Source organism: Lissotriton helveticus, chromosome 4_1 (genome assembly GCF_964261635.1).
Source record: "Lissotriton helveticus chromosome 4_1, aLisHel1.1, whole genome shotgun sequence".
Taxonomy (NCBI): Eukaryota; Metazoa; Chordata; class Amphibia; order Caudata; family Salamandridae; genus Lissotriton; species Lissotriton helveticus.
Genome location: NC_136063.1, coordinates 1,824,175,202 through 1,824,193,541, shown reverse-complemented (window position 1 = coordinate 1,824,193,541; position 18,340 = coordinate 1,824,175,202). Strand labels below are relative to the sequence as shown.

At 42.2% G+C, this 18,340-nt stretch overlaps 1 protein-coding gene across 3 annotated transcripts in view; it reads left to right on the top strand.

The window, feature by feature from the left end:
- Positions 1 to 18,340, top strand: part of SYTL4 (synaptotagmin like 4) — a 964,177-nt gene that overhangs the window by 305,203 nt on the left and 640,634 nt on the right. For 2 of the 3 annotated variants that reach the window (XM_078688458.1, XM_078688460.1), the window contains one exon: positions 17,527 to 17,706. In XM_078688458.1, the coding sequence (XP_078544584.1) occupies positions 17,588 to 17,706 (119 nt within the window). In that variant the 5' untranslated portion in view covers positions 17,527 to 17,587. Of the gene's footprint in view, positions 1 to 16,773; positions 16,885 to 17,526; positions 17,707 to 18,340 lie in introns of those variants that run through there. The other variant, XM_078688459.1, reaches the window with a different exon arrangement.

Sequence of the window (18,340 nt, the reverse complement as noted above, 5' to 3'; positions counted from 1 at the left end):
TTTCTTTAAGATAACGTGTCAGAAGGTGACCATGCCATCTGGTACGGACCAACTTCTTTTCAAGTCGTTCCAACCGGGAAATTTTGTCCTTGAGTGTGAAGTCTATAGTTGGGATATCGTTGGAGACAAAGAAGTTGTTTGGGTTGTCCAACAACTTGTCTATATATTCTTCAGAGTATGATAAAAGTTCCCTTTCGACCATTGTGTGCTACGTCCAGCCTAGTTGGACTCTAGAAAGAACCTCGCAGACTAGTGTCTGCTCGAAGTAGGGTATAATATGAGGGGGTAGTACCCAGAAATAGTCCCGGGGACCTGGGTTGGTTACGTATAATAATGAGGGGGTCCCAAGGCATGAAAAACAAACAATATAACTCAATATACAAACACAGTCACATAGACATTGAATCCACTCTTCATGTTTTAATCACAGAGGAGGATAATAACAATTAATGACAAAAATCACGTAATTGTGAAAATGGCGGAGCGAGGCCCCAAGGAGGGGGAGGGGGGGAAAGGGGCGGTGTTTTTCGTGATAGTGTGAGGATATAGTGATAAGGACAGGGTAAGGTGAGCGAACAATCAATAATTCAAATAGCAATAACGAATGGTTACATATAATGTACAAAAAAGAAACACAAGTACTTTAAATATCAAATTGAATAGTATCATACTCCACATAGTACAGTATATGAACAGTGAGGCCATGGAGTTGACAAATTAGAAAGAATGTTTGTCGACGTTTCGACCCTCTTATTTATGCAGGTGCTATTCAATCCTTGCAGCGGGGTCTTCTTCAGGACTGGGGGGGAGGGGCGGACCACCTAATACAATGTATATAATTTAAGGTGTTATTATGCTCATTGAGTAAAGAATTTAAATCACAATTACTCACGCGAAAAACAGCACACGGAGTAGTTTAAAAAAGGGGAGGGAACATGCACGTATGTGGTGGTCTTAATTAGTACGGTGACCCCTAAACAAGGGAGGGGCAGCGATTGAAACGTCAGCTGGGGTTTCAGCTACTGGAGAGCAGAATCCAGGTACTGCAAGTACTATTGATAATGATTCTAAGGCTAAGGGGAATGCTACAAAGATTAAGTCTGGAGGGGCCAGCAGCAAGCAAGTTCAGAGCGCAACGCCCGAAGATACTCCGCTAGCTTCTTCTAATCAAGCATTGGCGCCGCAAGGTGCGCTAGGAGACATACAAGGTCAGTATCGTGACTCAGCGGCCCACCAGCCTCAGGTACAAGAGACACCTAAGCAGAAGACTGTGGCAGCAATATTCGACAAAAGAAGAATTGCGAAGACCAAAGAGACCATAGTGGCTGCAACTGTGCCGTTAAATGAAGTCAACGACCCTCTACAGCCAGGATCAGGAATGGTGCTGGAATCAGCTGATAAAACTGTTGAACTGGAAGCTGATGGGAAATTCTATTCTATGTCGGATTTAACTACTTTGTCAGATAAGGAGCATGAGTTAGATAGCTCTAGCAACCTGGGGGATTGGGTGGACCTACCAGACGATTTTGAAGTAGAAGAGCTTGACCAGCCTGCCTCATTGTCTACAGTGAGGAAAACGACTGATTTTATGGATGGAGTACAGCAGGATCAAATCCAGCAGGTCACGCAGCTAAACCTAGATGAGGAGCTGGAAGAGGGCTCATCTGCACTAATTCTCAAACACTTTTTTTCATAATCAAACTGCCATTTCATTTCCACAACTCATCTGACTAGAAGCACATCTACCTTCAAAATGACAAAAGTCTGGTTTGTGGGTCATAGCTATGTCCACTGAAGTCAAAATTACGCAGCTAACAGAGGTATTTACAATCTTGATTTACCAAATGTGGACATTGTATGGATTGGACAGAGAGGATTGAGGAGTCACCAATTGATACCATTGGTAAAATCCTTTATGCATTTACCACACCCTGACCATACAATTGTGCACTGTGGCGGAAATGACTTAGGCACTTTGACTGGGGTAGGTCTTGAAATGCTTTTAAAGGACATCTTTGGGTAATTGATGTCACTTTTTCCAAAAACTGCCTTGGTATTTTCTAATATATGCCAAAAGGCAAAAATGGAACTGGTCCAACAAATTTTGTCCACAGATTGAGAAAGCAAGGAAACATGTAAATAAATCTGTTTCTGCTTACCTCAGAGACTATGGTATGGGTTCCATTTACCACAACAACTTGCGTTACAACATGCAAGACATCTATAGGAGAGATGGTGTGCATTTTACAGATGAGGGGAATAGAGTTTTCCTCTTGAATATAAGACTGCATTGGTACCTACTTGTAGGTACAAAAAACACCCACATAACACAACAGCTCTTTTCAGAGCTAACTTACCTCTAAACACTCTACATTATTTTTTTACTCTATTTTTTTACACTGTTTTTCCCGTGGTGCGCTCAAGGTGCGCGTACCGGAGAGCGTACCCAGGAGCGCAGCCAGCGCTTACCCCGCGATTTTTTTTTTTTTAAGAAACACGTTTTTTTGCCCTTAAGAATCCTTCTAGGCCCCCTCAGAAAACCTAGGGGGTCAGGGGGTCTCTACTCTTACCCCTTTTAATTATTTCCCCCTTTCTTTTTCACCTCCTGTGTCTCGATTCTACCGAGACACAAGACGGCGGACTCTCCGGACTGTTTAGAATGTTTACAGACACCCGACAGCCAATCAGCTTTCCGCTCGCGCACTCCCGTAGCGCGCCGGGTGCGCTCCCCGGTACACGTACCTGGAAGCGCTCGAAGCGCGCATATAGATATATATGTGTTTTTGAAGTTCATTTTCGTAAAAACCACTGGAGCAATTTTCAGCAAATATAGCAAAGGCACATCTGCGTACCAGTCCCTACAATTTTGCCAAGTTTGACGTAATTCCGTTCAGCGGTACGGGCTGTAGACTTGTCAGACCGTCCTATGGAAATTAACATGGGGAAAACATGTTTTGGGACCTCCCTTTTTTCTCGGCCCCCACTTCACGAATCCCCCCGAAACTTTCAGGGAAGGAGCACAGCGGAGCTGGCCAAAATTTGGGAAAATTACACACAAATTCCTCAACCGGCGCCAGAGTTATTCCCAATAGAATGTTGCGGATTTCCTATGGTAGCCAATCCTAACTATAACTACCTACTGGCGACCGCCAGTAGGTAATATATGTATGTATATATGTATATATGTATGTATATATGTATATATGTATATATGTATGTATATATGTATATATATATGTATATATATATATGTATATATGTATATATGTATGTGTATATATATATGTATATATGTATATATATGTATGTATGTATATATGTATATATGTATGTGTATATATATATGTATATATGTATATATGTATGTATATATGTATATATATGTATGTATGTATATATGTATATATGTATATATGTATATATGTATTATATCCAGTATGTAGTTATATTTAGGACCTAGTTTCTATAGGAAAAGCTTTTTTTGACTTGACTGTGTCTTTGCCGTTGTTTGCCGAATCTTCTTGAAATTTTCAAAAACAATTGCCCCGGTGATTCTTGTGGTGCACAAAACGTTTGGGGGTGAAGTGGGCCGAGAAATAAGGGGGGGTCAAAAAACGTGAGTTATTCATGTTAATTCCCGTAGGACCGTTAGACATGGCTACAGCCGAACTGAAGAACAGGATTACACCAAATTTGTCAGGAAGCTAGGTGTTGGTCCAGGGAAGTGCCTTTTTGTGATTTGATCCATTCAGTTGTTGCGGAGTTAACTGAAATCCAGATTTGTATATATATAGGGACATGGATCCTTCTGAGGGCAGTCACAGGTGATAGCTAGTGAAATGCTTGGGGAAGAGTTAGTCCTAGGAAGGTGTGTGGACCCAGTTGAGATGACCCTTGTCTCACTAGGGGGTAGTGAGATGGTCCAGAGAAGCCTGATGCCTGACCATACTAAAAAGCACAGGCAGTGTGTAACCACTCATGAACAGAGGGCAGAGGCTTTGAGAGACACAGGAGCCAGTGTGACTACTATCTGGTGTCACCTGGTGTCTGCAGAGCAAGTAGTCCCTGATGTACTTCACCAGTTTGTGGCAGTAGATAACAGTGAGCGCTTCTGTAAAGTGGTTCAGGTTTTCTTTGAGTGTGGTGGGGGGATGGGTCACAGGTTCCTTGTGAGTAGCTCAGAGCCTATCCATTCCAGTGGATTTTCTGCTGGGGAACGACCTGGAACATACCGCCTGGAGGGAGGTGGAGTCCAGGTCGCACTTGGTGATGTTTGGATTGCCTGAGTGGGCATGCATGACCACACGGTCCATGGCAGCCTGTGTTAATCAATAGGACCTGGATCTTGATACAGTGGCCCAGGTGTCTGCAGAGAAGATGAAGGGCAGGGGGCACTGAAAATCTGCTCCTTGAATTACCACGGTCCCGAAGGAGGCTGAGTCTGTAGGGGACACCCCAGTACCTACAGGGGAAGAGGTCGCTGAACTGGGAGACTTGTCTGAGCTGACTCATTGGCAGCAAGAAGGGGGTCCCACCAGGGAAGAGTTCTACACGAAGCAGAAGGCATAGCCAACTCTTGTGGGTCTTAGGCAGCTGTCTGAGGACCAGGTAGCTGGCAAAGAGGCCAGTTCACATCTGATTTACTGGTAGAATGGTCTTCTCTATAGTGAGCCTAAGGTTGCTGAGCCTGGGGCAGCTTTGTGCTGGTTGTACCCCCGCCTTTCAGAACTTTCCTACTGGGTCTGGCTCATGACGTTCCTTTGGCAGGACATTTGGGACTGGGCAAGACTTTTGACAGGCTTATCACCTACTTCTACTGGCCCCACCTATGAAGACAGTCTGATGCATTGTGCAGGTCTGGTCAAACTTCCCAGGCAAGTGGCAATAGTGGAGGGAAGTGTGAGGCTCCCCTCCAACCATTCTCTGTCGAGAGCACCCCTTTTGAATGGGCGAACATTGACATTGTGGGGCCTCCAGATCCCAAGACATCCATGGACTACAGGTTTATCCTGGTCTTGGTGGACCATGCCACCCGGTACCCGGAAGTTATCCCTCTCAGGACAGTGGCGGGGCCCATCATAGCTCAGGCACTCATTGGAATCTTTATTCATGTGGGTTTTCCCAAGGAGGTGGAATCTGACCAGGGTAGCAACTTCATGTCACTGTACATGAAGGCCATGTGTAAGAAGTGTGGGGTGAACTACAAATTCACCACTCCTTACCACCCGCAAAGTAATTGGTTGGTTGAGAGAGTCACCTGTACCCTGAAAGGCATGATTCAGGGTCTGTCAGAACCCATGAGGCGTAAGTGGGACATCCAAATGTCATTATATAAATAACTTATCCTAGGCAACTAGTAGGTCCTTTTTTTAAATTCCATATAACAATATTCCAAATAACAATCATGTCAATTTATACACAGTTATATTAAAAAAAAATCCCAATAAAAAGAATAAAAATTAAATATAACATCTAAATAGGTAGTCTATAGCAAGCTAGAGACCTCTAAGTAAGATCGCCTATAAAATCGCTGAATTCCATGAAACTAAACTAGGACAAATAGGTTAGTAAACTGATGAAAGTAACTAAAAGTAGGAAATAGGTAGTCAAAATATATAGCAACTTGAATATACATACACTTCTTCTGATTTATGCATAGGAAGTAAAATGAAAACCTCATGTTGTTTAGTAATGTAGCCGTTAGTTTGTAAATGTAGTGCACAACTATTGTAAACATATACCTGTAATACAGATGTAAATGTGTTTTATTCTTTTTTAGAAATATCGAGTGGTACTCCAGAAGAAGGCGTGAATACGCCGAAACGCGCGTAGAGACAAATTATTAACACCACTTGTTTTATTCTTTGTATTGGGAAAAACATTTTTTTTGATTATAACTATGTGTATAAATTGACATGATTGTTATTTGGAATATTGTTATATGGAATTAAAAAAAAAATCTTTTTAATTATGTTAGTACTGTGACTGAATAATTTTTGTATTTTTAATAAATGAATCATGAATATCATTTTGTTCTCTATTGTTAATATATGTATTTAATGTGCACTACATTAGATGATCTTTAGCTAAGCTACAAAAATTGTTCTATAGTACCTGTTATCTATACAGGACCTACTAGTTGCCTAGGATAAGTTATTTATATAATATTTGTGCCCTGACCTAGGAACTATCTAGCAGCATCAGGGGGTCCCTTTTGTTACATATTATACATCCAAATGTCATGCCTTCTCTATGCATACATGGAGATACCGGAGAAAGGGGTTGGCTTTAGCTTCTTTTAATTGTTGTACGGGCACCCTGTAGAGGTCCTCTGAATTTGGTCAATGAGGGCTTGGGGGAGACTCACAGGAACCCCCCCAGGATGTATTGAGCTACATGCTGGCCTTCCAAAGCCAAAAAGCACACTTCAGGAAACTCACTCAGGTGATCCCGGAAACAAACCAGGAGGGTATGAAACTCTGGTATGACCAGAATACCACTCTGGTTGAGTTTCAGCCTGGACAGAAAATGTGGGTGATTGAGCCACCAGAGCCCTACAAGACAAGTAGTCTGGCACCTAAGAGGTGAAGGAGCCCAAGCGTGATTTCACTTACCTGGTGGACTTGCCGACTCCTAGGAACCCCTTGCGGGTCCTGCACAATAACTGCCTCAAACCCCACTTTGAGAGATCGAAGTTAACAATGCTTTTGTCTACTGATGACGTGGTGGAAGAGGAGAGTGATCATCTTTCTGACCTCCTGTCTGCCAAGGAGCCAGATGGGTCATTGGAAGGCGTGGTCATCTCTTCCTACACTGACCCTGGGGCAGCAGGGTGACAGTTGCCAGTTGCTGGGGCAGTTTGCCACCCTGTTCTCACTCATCCCAGGCGAATATTGACACTGGGCACAGTCCACCTTGAAGCATTTGATTTACAGGTTGGCAGACAGGGTGAAGGCTTCCATCAATGAGGAGGTGTCCAAGATGTTAGCTCTATGGGTAATTGGGCCTTCCAGCAGTCCTTGGTCCAGTACGGTGGTCTTGGTTCCCAAAGCTGCTGCGTCCACTGCCACTCCAGAACTGTGTGTTGTGCAGACTGATGCCTCATAGCATGGTGTGGACGCAGTCCTTTCACAGCTAAACGAAGAGGGCCTAGATCAACCTGTAGCTTTCCCAGGGAGCAGAGGTAGAGTGCAATTGAAAGGGAAGCTTTTGCTGTGGTCTGGGCCCTGAAGAAACTAAGACCCTACTTTTTTGGGACTCAGTTCAGACCGACCACAGGCCCCTCAAATTGTTAATGCAGATGATGGGTGAGACCCACAACCTGTTGAGGTGGTCTGTCTCCCTACAGGTAATAGACTTTACGGTGGAACACCACCCTGGCACAGAACACTCCAATACTGATGGTCTGTCCAGGTTCTTCTGCCTTAGTAAAGAAAACGCCCATGAGGTTGGGTAGTTCTCCTCATTTTCAGCTTGGGGTACATATGTGAGACCAGACTATCTTGGTGTGTTTTTCCCCTGACTTTTTGGTTCTGACCTCCATTTTTTTACTGTATGCTGGAATTCATTTAGCTGTTTTTTAACACTTTACCCCTGCTGATCAGTGATAAAGGGCAAGTGCTCTCTTTGTAGATTATGATTATGATTGGTTAACCCTGATCGGCATATTTGAAAATAAAGTAAATTGCACTGCGTGTGCCCCGGGCCTGTAAATTAAATGCTTCTAGTAGGCTTGCAGCACTATTTGTGCCCCCCACATGAGTAGTTCTGTAAGCATGTCTTGGGCCTGCCACTGCAGTGTCTGGACGTGCCGTTTTAAACTGCCATGTCAACCTGGCAAGTGCACCCACTTGCCAGGCCCAAACCTACCCTTTTACTACATACAAGTCACCCTTTAAGGTAGGCCCAGGGTATCCTCATGGGCAGAGTGCAGTATATGTGAAAGGTAAGACATGTACTGGTGTGTTTTACATGTCCTGATATTGAAATACTGCCAATTTCGTTTTTCACTATTGCAAGGACTATCACTTCCATAGGTTATCATTTGAGCTGCCTTGTAACATCTTACAAGTGGGAAGGGATAGAGATTTGGAGTTTGGACTCCCTGAGCTCAGGATTTAAAAGTACATCTTTTAATAAAGGTGTTTTTTAAATTGTGTGTTTAATTTAGAAAGTGGGCATTTTCTTGCTTTACTCTCCTGTGCCTCTGCCTGCCTGTGGAATCAACCTCTGGCTTAGACTGACAGTTGGTTAATTCATTCTAGACATTCACACAAAGGGACCTGATGGGCCTTCCTGAGCTAAGGTAGTGAGAGCAGTTGTCCCTGACACCTTGAAAGGATTATCTGTCCTCTCATAATACCTTCACCACCCCCCTGTAGTGTTTCTGAAGCCAGGACAGTGCAAGGCAGGATCTGTGCACTACAAAGACTATCCTTTGAAGTATGCTTACTTCAAAGACCAAAAAGGGAATGTAAGTTTTGGGCCTGTAGCACCACATTTTTAGAAACTTCTGGACTGAGGAGTCTGCCAAGAAGAAGAGCTGTCAGGAGGAGTACTGCTCCTTTGCTGTGTTGCTTTGTGGGTTTGGCCTGCAGTTGCTGCTTCCGTCTGTGAGCCGTGAAAGAACTAGGCTTTGCTTTCTGAAATCTGCTTCTCAAGTTTCTCCAAGCACTTGTGTGTTCTTGCCTCCTGTTGGAAGTCTCAGGGCCATCGAATATTTCATCTACAGTACCTAAATTCCACTGCAGGGAGTTCTGGTCTGCCAAGTTTTGCCAATTCCTGTCCTGGGCCCTTGGGGGTGTCTGCTGAGCTGTAAACTGCAAGAAAAGCATCTCCAACACAGTCACTGACACCGCTGCCTGCACCGACGCCATAGTCACCAACCGCAACGACACTGAAGTCCTAGTCTCACGGATGACTATTCTGCTCGCTGACATCGCCGATGAATGCACTGTAGTCGTGAGCACAGCCTCATTGCACCGACTTTAACCGCATTGTTGGTTTCACTGACGGTGATGCCTAAGTGCCACAATCCAGCTCCACTGCTCGCACTGCACCCGTGGTCCCCACCTCACTGCACAGCACCCGATGACACCATAGCCCCGGCTGCCAGTGACCGCACCATCGAATCCTACACCACTCCTCTGCCTGCACCAAAGCCATGGACAATGCATTGTGAAGTGCATGACACACTGCAGCCCCGGCACTGCCGATGTTCAACACTACTGAATTCGATCTCACAGAGTTCGATCTGCAACATGTGTGACTACAAGAACTCCCGGACTTCTGCACCAACTTGCAGCACAGACTTCCGTGACGCCTCACTGCTGCATCTTAAAGTCCCTGAGGCCTCTTCAACTCCCAGGTACTGTTTGTGGGTCCATCCTGACGCCGTAGCCGCCCCTCAACTTCATTGAGTTCGGACTGCACTGTTGGATTTGTATTTCATGACTATGCGATAGCCCCGGTAGGCGCTATTGACTTCAGGGAACTATATTTTTTATTTATTTTTGCAAAATTCATATGGTTACCTGTGTGTGTTGGATTTTTGTCGTTTTGGTCACGTTTCATTCAGATAAATATTGGTAATTTTTCTATACTGGTGTGGTGTCCATTTGTAGTGTTTTCACTGTGTTACTGTATTTGTAGGTACAAACGCTTTACACATTGCCTCTGAGATCAGCCTGACTACTTGTGCCAAGCTACTAAGGGGGTGAGCTGGGGTTATTATAGCTGTGTAATTCCCTTACCCTGACTAGAATAAGGTTCTCTACTTGGTTAGGGTGCAAGCCACTGCCAACTAGAACCCCCCCATTTCTAACAAAGAGGTTTTCGTTACCTAATAAAATTGCCGAGATTCCCACAATGCACAATCCAGCTCCCAGGTCAACGAGATTTTACCCACGGAAATCAAACTTTTGCTCCTCAAAGCAGTCTCAGAGGGCGATAGCCGGCAGCTGTAACCAGACATGAGTTAGTAATGGAGAAGCCTTTCCAGGGCTTTGCACTTTACTGAATTCTAGAACCCTATTATCCTCCAGCAGCTGAAAGATGTGTTATCCCTGCTGAATTTCTAACACAGACCATTTGTTTACACGTAGATAACAGGAAATCAACCCACCAAGTGTTATTGATGCCTTTTAAGCATAGGGCTTTCCTGGAGTGTCTCGCCCCTCGATGCTGGCGCTCATCTGTATTTAATAAAATACCTGGGGGACTCTGATGCTAATAGGGCAGCCTCCGAGCAGTCGCCTACATGTGTATGACGTACTCTTCAGAAAAAGAACGTGTAGTGGCACACAAACTATAGTGGAACTAAACGGCACAGTTGCTGCTCTGATACAACGTTGCCATCTGTTGGCGAGCTGCGTGTATTGGTGACTGGGTCAAGGACTAGGGACGTGGAGTTAATGGATGCATTAGAGATACCATTTCCTGTGTGCAGTGGGGCTAATGTTCAAGTGCCAAACATGAGACCAGAATGTACTGTTTAACACATACTTTTAAAAAAATTATTATAATCAGTAGATATGGATCTGTAATATTTACAAATCTTTTGAATCGTCAGCAACAGATACGTTAAATGTCAGTAGAAATACACCACTCGCAAACAAATGTTTTACTTACAATAATAATGCAATACATGCTAGCAACCGGCTAAAAGATGATCAACTGTCTCTCTTATACCTCTACACCTGCTGCATGAGATGTATGCATATCATTTGCACTGTTTACTACTGTGCAATAGATCACGTTCGAGCAAAATACTCCAGTCCACACAGTTCAACTGCTCAATGCAATTAAAAACATTTGTTCCTCTTTGACCTGATTTCGGTTGCTAGGAGCCGCTTTCAACGCCAGAGTTAGGGAAACGTAAACAAAGTCCAAATTCTGATTCACGTACGCGGGGAGCTGTGTTTGCATATTATGGGTGAGTACATGCGTTGCATTTCAGCAGCAGCCATCCCGTGTGCACCAGTGGTCGAAGTGGGCAGGATGTTACTGCCACTTCATTTATTTTCACATCATACAGACAGGGCATGCATCACTCCACGCTGCTCACACAGAGTGAGAGTTGCTGAAGCAGTGGATAAGGTAAATGATCAAAGCACACAGTTTTCTAAGCAAGCTTAGGTTCGCAGCATAAATCCAGAGGAGGGGATGAAGACTTCTCAAACTGCTGAAGTCAAATTGAAAAGCAATAGCAAAAAAATGAACCAAAAATTCAGGTGAGTGAAAGTTCAGATGAAGAACCTTAATTTCCTAAATTCCAGTTAGAGTGATCAGGATGAACACTACCTTGCAAAAAAAGACAAAGCACGAGTGGCAGCAAGACGAAGTAGTCTCTGTTCAAAGAAATGGCAGGTTGCAGTTGAAAGTGAAAGGAAAAAAGACAAAGGAAAAGATTCACTGTGGAGAAAGCAGACGGAGACAGATTTGATCAGAGAACAAACTCGAGTTTAAATCAAAGTTTAGGATTGGCCACAAGCCAAAGACAAACAGAAGATCAAAATGGGAAAACTGCAGTAGAAAAAGAGAAAACAGAAGAAACTCCAAGAAAGAGAAACTATAAAAGAAAACACCGAGCCAGAAAGAGTCTTGAGAGACTTTGAGAGACAATATAACCCAGAAATTGGTGAGAGTTGGTCTTACTAGAAGGAGAATTCCAAATCAAATCGAAAATATGCATCTCCTGAATAGGTGTTTATAGCTACATTATCTTATGAAGAAAAAGCAGAGGAAAGAGAGCAAGATTACTTCTGAATAAGCAAAAGTCAATATTGTTTTGAAAGTGGTTCAGACACAGAAACTGAAACTGAAGAACCACCTTGAAAAGTGAAACTAAGACTCTATTTAGCCAGTATTGATGAAGAAGATTCCTAAAAAAAGGAAAAGAGATGTTTGACTAAGACTGGTCTAGAAATGTATTGCTGCTTGAGTTGCAAACTTTACAGAGACTGAAATGCTGATTGTCTTGATTTTGTTCATTATTGTTTTAAATAAACATTTGGTTTAATTTTGGATTTTTTTTGCCACAAAAAACTTTTGGGATGCAGCAGATGCTGTAAAATTGTAGAAATGACTCTGCTGATTACAATCTTCTTAGTATTAGTTGTCAAGTTGATGTGCTTACTAATTACGGTGGGAAATGTTTCAAGTTATGTGACTAATAATGCTGAAATTCAAACTAATTATCAAGAATGTAGACAAACAATACCGATACATGAAGATCATTTAGCTAGTGATTTTAAAGATAATGTGTACACTAAAATGAATAGGGAGTGTGTAAGTTATAATAAAAAGCAATACATTTTACGTATGTACTTACCTTCCCACTTCAGCTGGAGATGGTTCAACGTACGTACAATTTCATACACACTGTTTTGTAATATCTTTGTGGCTATTTTTAATGACCAGGAATTCCTTTCTCCTTATTTGACTGCTTTTAAGGTGTCTTTAGAGAATGTATTTATTGATGACAGTGATAAAATAATTGAATATGGTGAATATTTGATGGCGATTGCACTAATAATCAGACATACTGCTAACTTGAATAAAGGTTTATGTTTAAGTAACGAGGAGCAGGATTTTGTTAGGGAATACAAAGAGTGGGAGTGAAATTAGTTACAAATTTAGAAGAGCTGATATTTAGAGAAATTTAGAGGAGAAAAAGATTGCTTTGGAAGAAATTAAAAAAAGAATAATAATTTAGGCTTGCGGGTTTGCATCTTATTTTGAAAGTGGAACAGGATAGAAAAAGTGAGATGTGTATTGTAAAGCAAAATCTTAGACAGAAATGGAAAGGAGAATTTGTACGCGAGTTTATGTGACAAATTTTATGAAGTAAGTGGAGATCTATTGTCTGGAGGACAACCTATTATCATGGGAATTCATTATGTTTTTGGAAGGACTGCTTATTTTAACCTACCAAGAAATTAGGTGGGTTTGTGTTTTCTGGCTTTAGTTTTTCCTATAATTATTCATTATATAGATGAATTAGAAAAAGAACATGACATGAAAAGAGTAAGACGACGTTTTGTACAAGTGGTTTTAGATATTTTAGGAGTAATGATTCCTACAATGGGCGTTGTCATGAATGATGTGAAAATTAGACAATTGTCTACAATAATAGCTAGTCTTGCCATAGATACAGCCGGGTATTTTAAATTTGTAAATGAGGAGAGGCTAGCAATTTGAACAATGACTATGCCTTTGTAGCAATTTGATATTATCTTGGCAAAAGAAAGCAGAGTTTGTAAAATAATTAAAGCAAGAAAGTGTTGTATATACATACCCGATTGTAGTGGAGTGATTCTTTTATTACCAATGTAACTAATTTGACTCATCACATTAGGACACATCACCGGACTCAGGATTATGGGATAGTGTAGGATCCTGGGTAAGAGAGCTAGGGAGTTGCTTTGGTAAGATAGGAGAATGGTTCGGTAATATTGGCGGTGGTGTTCTATGTACTAATAATTTTGCACTTGAAATGTTACGATTATCCATCACACTTCTAATAATGCAGTATAGTTATGCCACATGTTAATAACAGCCTGCTCTGATCGGGCATCTTTGTCGGACGGGTTTACAGGGACTATAAAGGAGACAACTCAAATTAATTTGGAGTCGGTACGTAATACACAAATTGTTGCCATTTGTCTTGAAGTAGAGTAAGAAGGAAGCAAGTATTTACAGGATGTATTTTTCTGCAATACTGAGTCCTGAGGATGGTCTTGCGGACCCATTGGGGCATTGAAGACGAAAACATCGACATCACACCCTTATTAACTTGAAACATTACAAATTGATCTTTGTTATATCCCATTTAGGTGAACATTTCAATGATTGACTTATTGGAATGTAAGATGCTTTCTACTCTGTTTTTGGTAAAAGGTGTGACTGCACTTCTATCATTCCCTTGATAGAGTGCAGTTGAAGGGACTGTTTGGTAGTGCCAGTGTTGCTATTAATTATATGTATATACGTCTGGTACATAGAATGTGGATTATTTAAATAATTAGTATAACATGAATGTAATCAACTGAATATAACTGAAGTAAAAACATTTGTATTTTGGAAAACGTCCGTCACTGTATTTCTTAATTTTGTGATTGATCACTCGGATCACATATGTGACCGTGATAAAGTGTGGAACTAATTTGGATGTAGATAATTCCTCAAGGTATATAGTTTGTATGAGAGAAACATTTTAATACGAGACACATTTAATTAAAATGTATGCACTTTCTTGTGTGCTGCTCATCTTGCTCCTGCTCATTTCCCCCTCCAAATCAGCAGCCCACTGCAAGCCATTTCTCCCCAGAATTTCCACGGAACATGGAGCACAATGATGTCAATAGATTGAAGTAATAGAAAGCATGTATTGAAAATGAAACTTTCCATTGTGTACCTTATCATTTTGAAGTATTTCCACAGTTTATAATTATGAATTTGCTCTGCTGAGCTTGGGGTGTTGCTAGGGAGAGTAGATTCTTGGTGCCAGATTAATTAGAAGAATTGTGTGGCTGAACCGTCTGAGGTAAAATTTGGTGTATATTTGATTTTGGGGTTCAGTAGATTATTGGGGTTTGGCTCCCACAGTAAGCTACGTTTGGTTGTGAAACAGGTGTGTATTTTTTTGGTATATTGTTCGTTATTTTGTACTGAGTTTTTGATTATTAATTTCTTTTCTAAATGTGTTTATCATGTTTATTACGCTGTGTTGAAAATGGTTTGCAAGAGTTCTGCCTTTTTACAATCTTTGTATCAGTAAATTTCATCTTCACCACTTCAGATTTGGCAAAGAAATTAAGTCCCTTAACTGTATGTGAAGAGTTGACAGCCTCTTGGGCCCAAATTATATGGGGCATAATTTCACTAAGAATTATTACTCCAGATGCAGCTCCATGTCATGCAATTCCAAATGTCTCTGGGCCTGGAATTATCAGGTCTGAAAAGTCAGGAACTGATAATTCCAGGCCCAGACACGCTAGATGGGCAGCAAAAGCCTAGCCCCCAACCTAACGCATTCAGCATGGTGGCAGTAGACTGTGGTTCATCTGGACAGGCTCAAGCTTGCCCTGTCTACTCCCATCTCCCACTTCATCCCTGTAACTTTCACCCACCCTCTTGCTACCACTTTGCACCTTCTCTGAGCAGATGGTTAAATATGAGTACTTTTTTCCCCGAATTAGGGAAAAGAGCCTGCAAATGTCCTGGTATACATATTAGAACCTTTTTACAGCACTCTCTTGAGTAAAATAAAAGACCATTAAGTCATCAGTATAATAGCAACGTGAATATAGTTGTCTGCAATATGTCCAATTTAGAACAGAGATCCAAAGTTAGAGTTCTCTCTTCTCATGACAGAAATAAGTCTAAGAGTCCAAATTGTTCCTTGTTTCCACTGTTGATTTATTGTTTTAGTCCAGCATCCATCAGCCGACACGTGTTTCAGGGGCTTAACTTGGGCCACCGTAGCCCCTGCAGTGCTGGGGCCCCCTCAGGACTGTACTTCTGCCGGAGAGCTCCCGATTGTGTCCGGAAGCACCCCTCGACGCACCTTGCAGGAGGGCTCCCTAAAGTTTCATTAAGCCACTGACTTGTTTCGTCTTAATCACAAAACTTTTTCAAGGCAGTTCAGCAATATCGTGTCCAGGCTTCCCTGGCCTTTAAATACAGTTACCCCGACATCCCAGCGTCCCAATTCCACATTCACAAATCAGTAGGCATTAAAAGACTGAGTCGTTTTTCTCAATAGAATATACATGCAATAATACGTCCTTAATGCGTGGTGTCTACTCTATACACCTACGAATAAAAGCTCATGGCACAGCACTGCATGGATTCCTTGACAAGACTCCTCACAGACCCGGGCTTAAGCAAATGTGACGCGACGCAACTCTGCGTTTTCGGCACTGTCAGGGGCCAGGTCCTGGTACGCCTGGGTTTGTGTGGTTTTCCCCGTTCCTGACGGAAAGCAATTATTCACCAAATTTGGTGCAGGAATACCGTCTGGAAATTAGGATTCTGGCCAACTGGTATCCCCACTCCAGAAACCGTCACCTTTGTAAACAGGGCCTTGTTGTTCTGTTGGGTGTATTTCTGTATTGTTGTATGCGTGGGGTATGAGCTGTGGGTACAGACGGGTGGGGTTTACATATTTCAGAGTACCAAATTTGTTTATTAACACTACGCTGTTCCTTGATTTTACTTTTGCATCTGTAATTTATAGACATAGGGTGGACTTTGATTTTGTGTTATGGGAGGCTCTGTGTCTGGTGTACTATTTCGTTTTTAGCAGCGCACCCTGTGGTGTTGGCCAAGTTTCTGTCATTTCTGATGTCGGGTGTAGGTGTTTTGACTGAGAGTAAAATGGTGGTAAGTTGGTAAAGGACGTGTTGTTTCATCCGGCCCGTTCTAAAAGTTAAATGTGAAGGATAAATTGTTGACAAAGGCAAAAACTCTGATTGAAATCACTTGGGTTTCTTTCAGTTTTTTTTAAATTGTATTATTTTAGGGCATGAAATTAATTTAGTTATATAAAGTGATATTTGAGGTGCAGGTGCCGTGGGCAGTGAATCTAACCTGCAGCCAATATGAGTGTGTATATGACATGTTAAAGGTTGAAATATTGAATTTTAACTTGTTCAAAGGGATAATAAAGTAGGTACTGTGGTATCGTAGAGATACGTTCTAGTGTTCAGCATGTTTGTCACACACTGAACACCCACCCACCATAGGCGTCATCAGTCAGATGACCCTGCAAATAAAAGGGGCTGAGCGCACGTGCTCAGGGCCAGTTGATTAACCACCTAACCTGTGTCTGCGTCCAGTCATTCTTGGCAATGCGGGCCTAGGGCCCCCACATCATTACAGGTACAACGTTTTCATGTTGGTAATCACAAAGGTACGGGAGCATATTCAAATATATTTTCCAAAATACATTCCGAAATATTTTAATAGTAACTCTATTGCGGCTGGATTAGTTAGTCCATTGGAAAAGGCGTTTTTAATGGCGAAGAAATGTAGACCTCTTTGACGGATCTGCTTGAAATACACCTAAGCATCATAGGCCAAGAAGTTGAATTATGTTATGCTGACAGCGCCATGGCACATTTTGGCCACGGTACTAATGGTATTTTATTTTTAGCACAAGAATTCTGATGATTTGGTTTATAGCAGCAGAATTCTGTCTCCCAGCGCAGTATTTCGAAGTAATGTTTTTTTTCTTCAGCGGTACAAGGCTGTGCTCCTTCTCAATATAAACAAGTTTACATGATGCATTCAGTACACCGGTTGGAAAAATATGTTTCCTGATGGCTAAGTTTACGTCGTAAATCCCTCACGTGCCTCCTGTTAAACTGTCACATTTTCGTTGTTCTCGCCTGATCAGCATTTAAACGGTTCAGCCCCTTTGATTTGGGGGGGAAGGATGCAGATATTCGTAGATGTGATAATGATGGCAAGCACTGCTTCCTGTTCGCCGTTTGTGTTTAATAAAGTGTTCTTGTTTTTCAGCGCTTGGAGTGACAGAGGGACTTAAGTTTCTTCCAAGAGGACGGCTCTGTCTAAAAGCACAATGTCTCAGGGCACCGAGTCGGTGAACCTGTCCTTCCTCTCCGAGACGGAGCGAGAACTGATTATCCAAGTCCTGCAGCGCGACGAGGAGCTCCGGATGGCGGAAGAGAGGCGGGTCCGGTGAGTGAGATGGGAAAGGGTGGGGCCGTTCATTTCAGGGGGGTTTTAGGACGAATGTTGCCAACAAACCCCTCATTCATAGAGCACATCTGTTGAATCTGACTCTTTTCTGTTCACAGCTGTTAGTGCCCTTTTTCCTTTGAAAAGTCCTGTTGATAAGCCTGTGAAACTAAATATTCGTTGATTGCTCATTTAAAAAAAAAAACTTGGTTGCTTCAATGAATCTTTACCTGCAGTTTATCACAACCAAAATAGTCCCACACAGCCTGAGCTCATATTTTCAGTTTTTTTTTATACAGTGCAGTGCTTAATTTGAGCAGGTGCTTTCAGGTGCTCAGCAACGGCACTTCTTTCACAGGGCCGGGGCTACAATTTGTGACCCTGCAGGTGGTGGCCTCAATATTAATTGTTCAAATTCAAAATAAAAAGAATAACATCCATTGCATGGTGACTGGCTGGTAAATGTTCATTGACAGGCCAGCATACGCCTGTCCAGGCAGGCATGATTGTGTTTCACCACGTTAGTGATGATGTCATCACGCCGATCACTAATCCAAGAAGTCATCAACAAAATATGTCTTGCATTCTATTCCCCGAGTCTGCTGCACCCTGCCACTGCCTGAGCCTAAGCCTC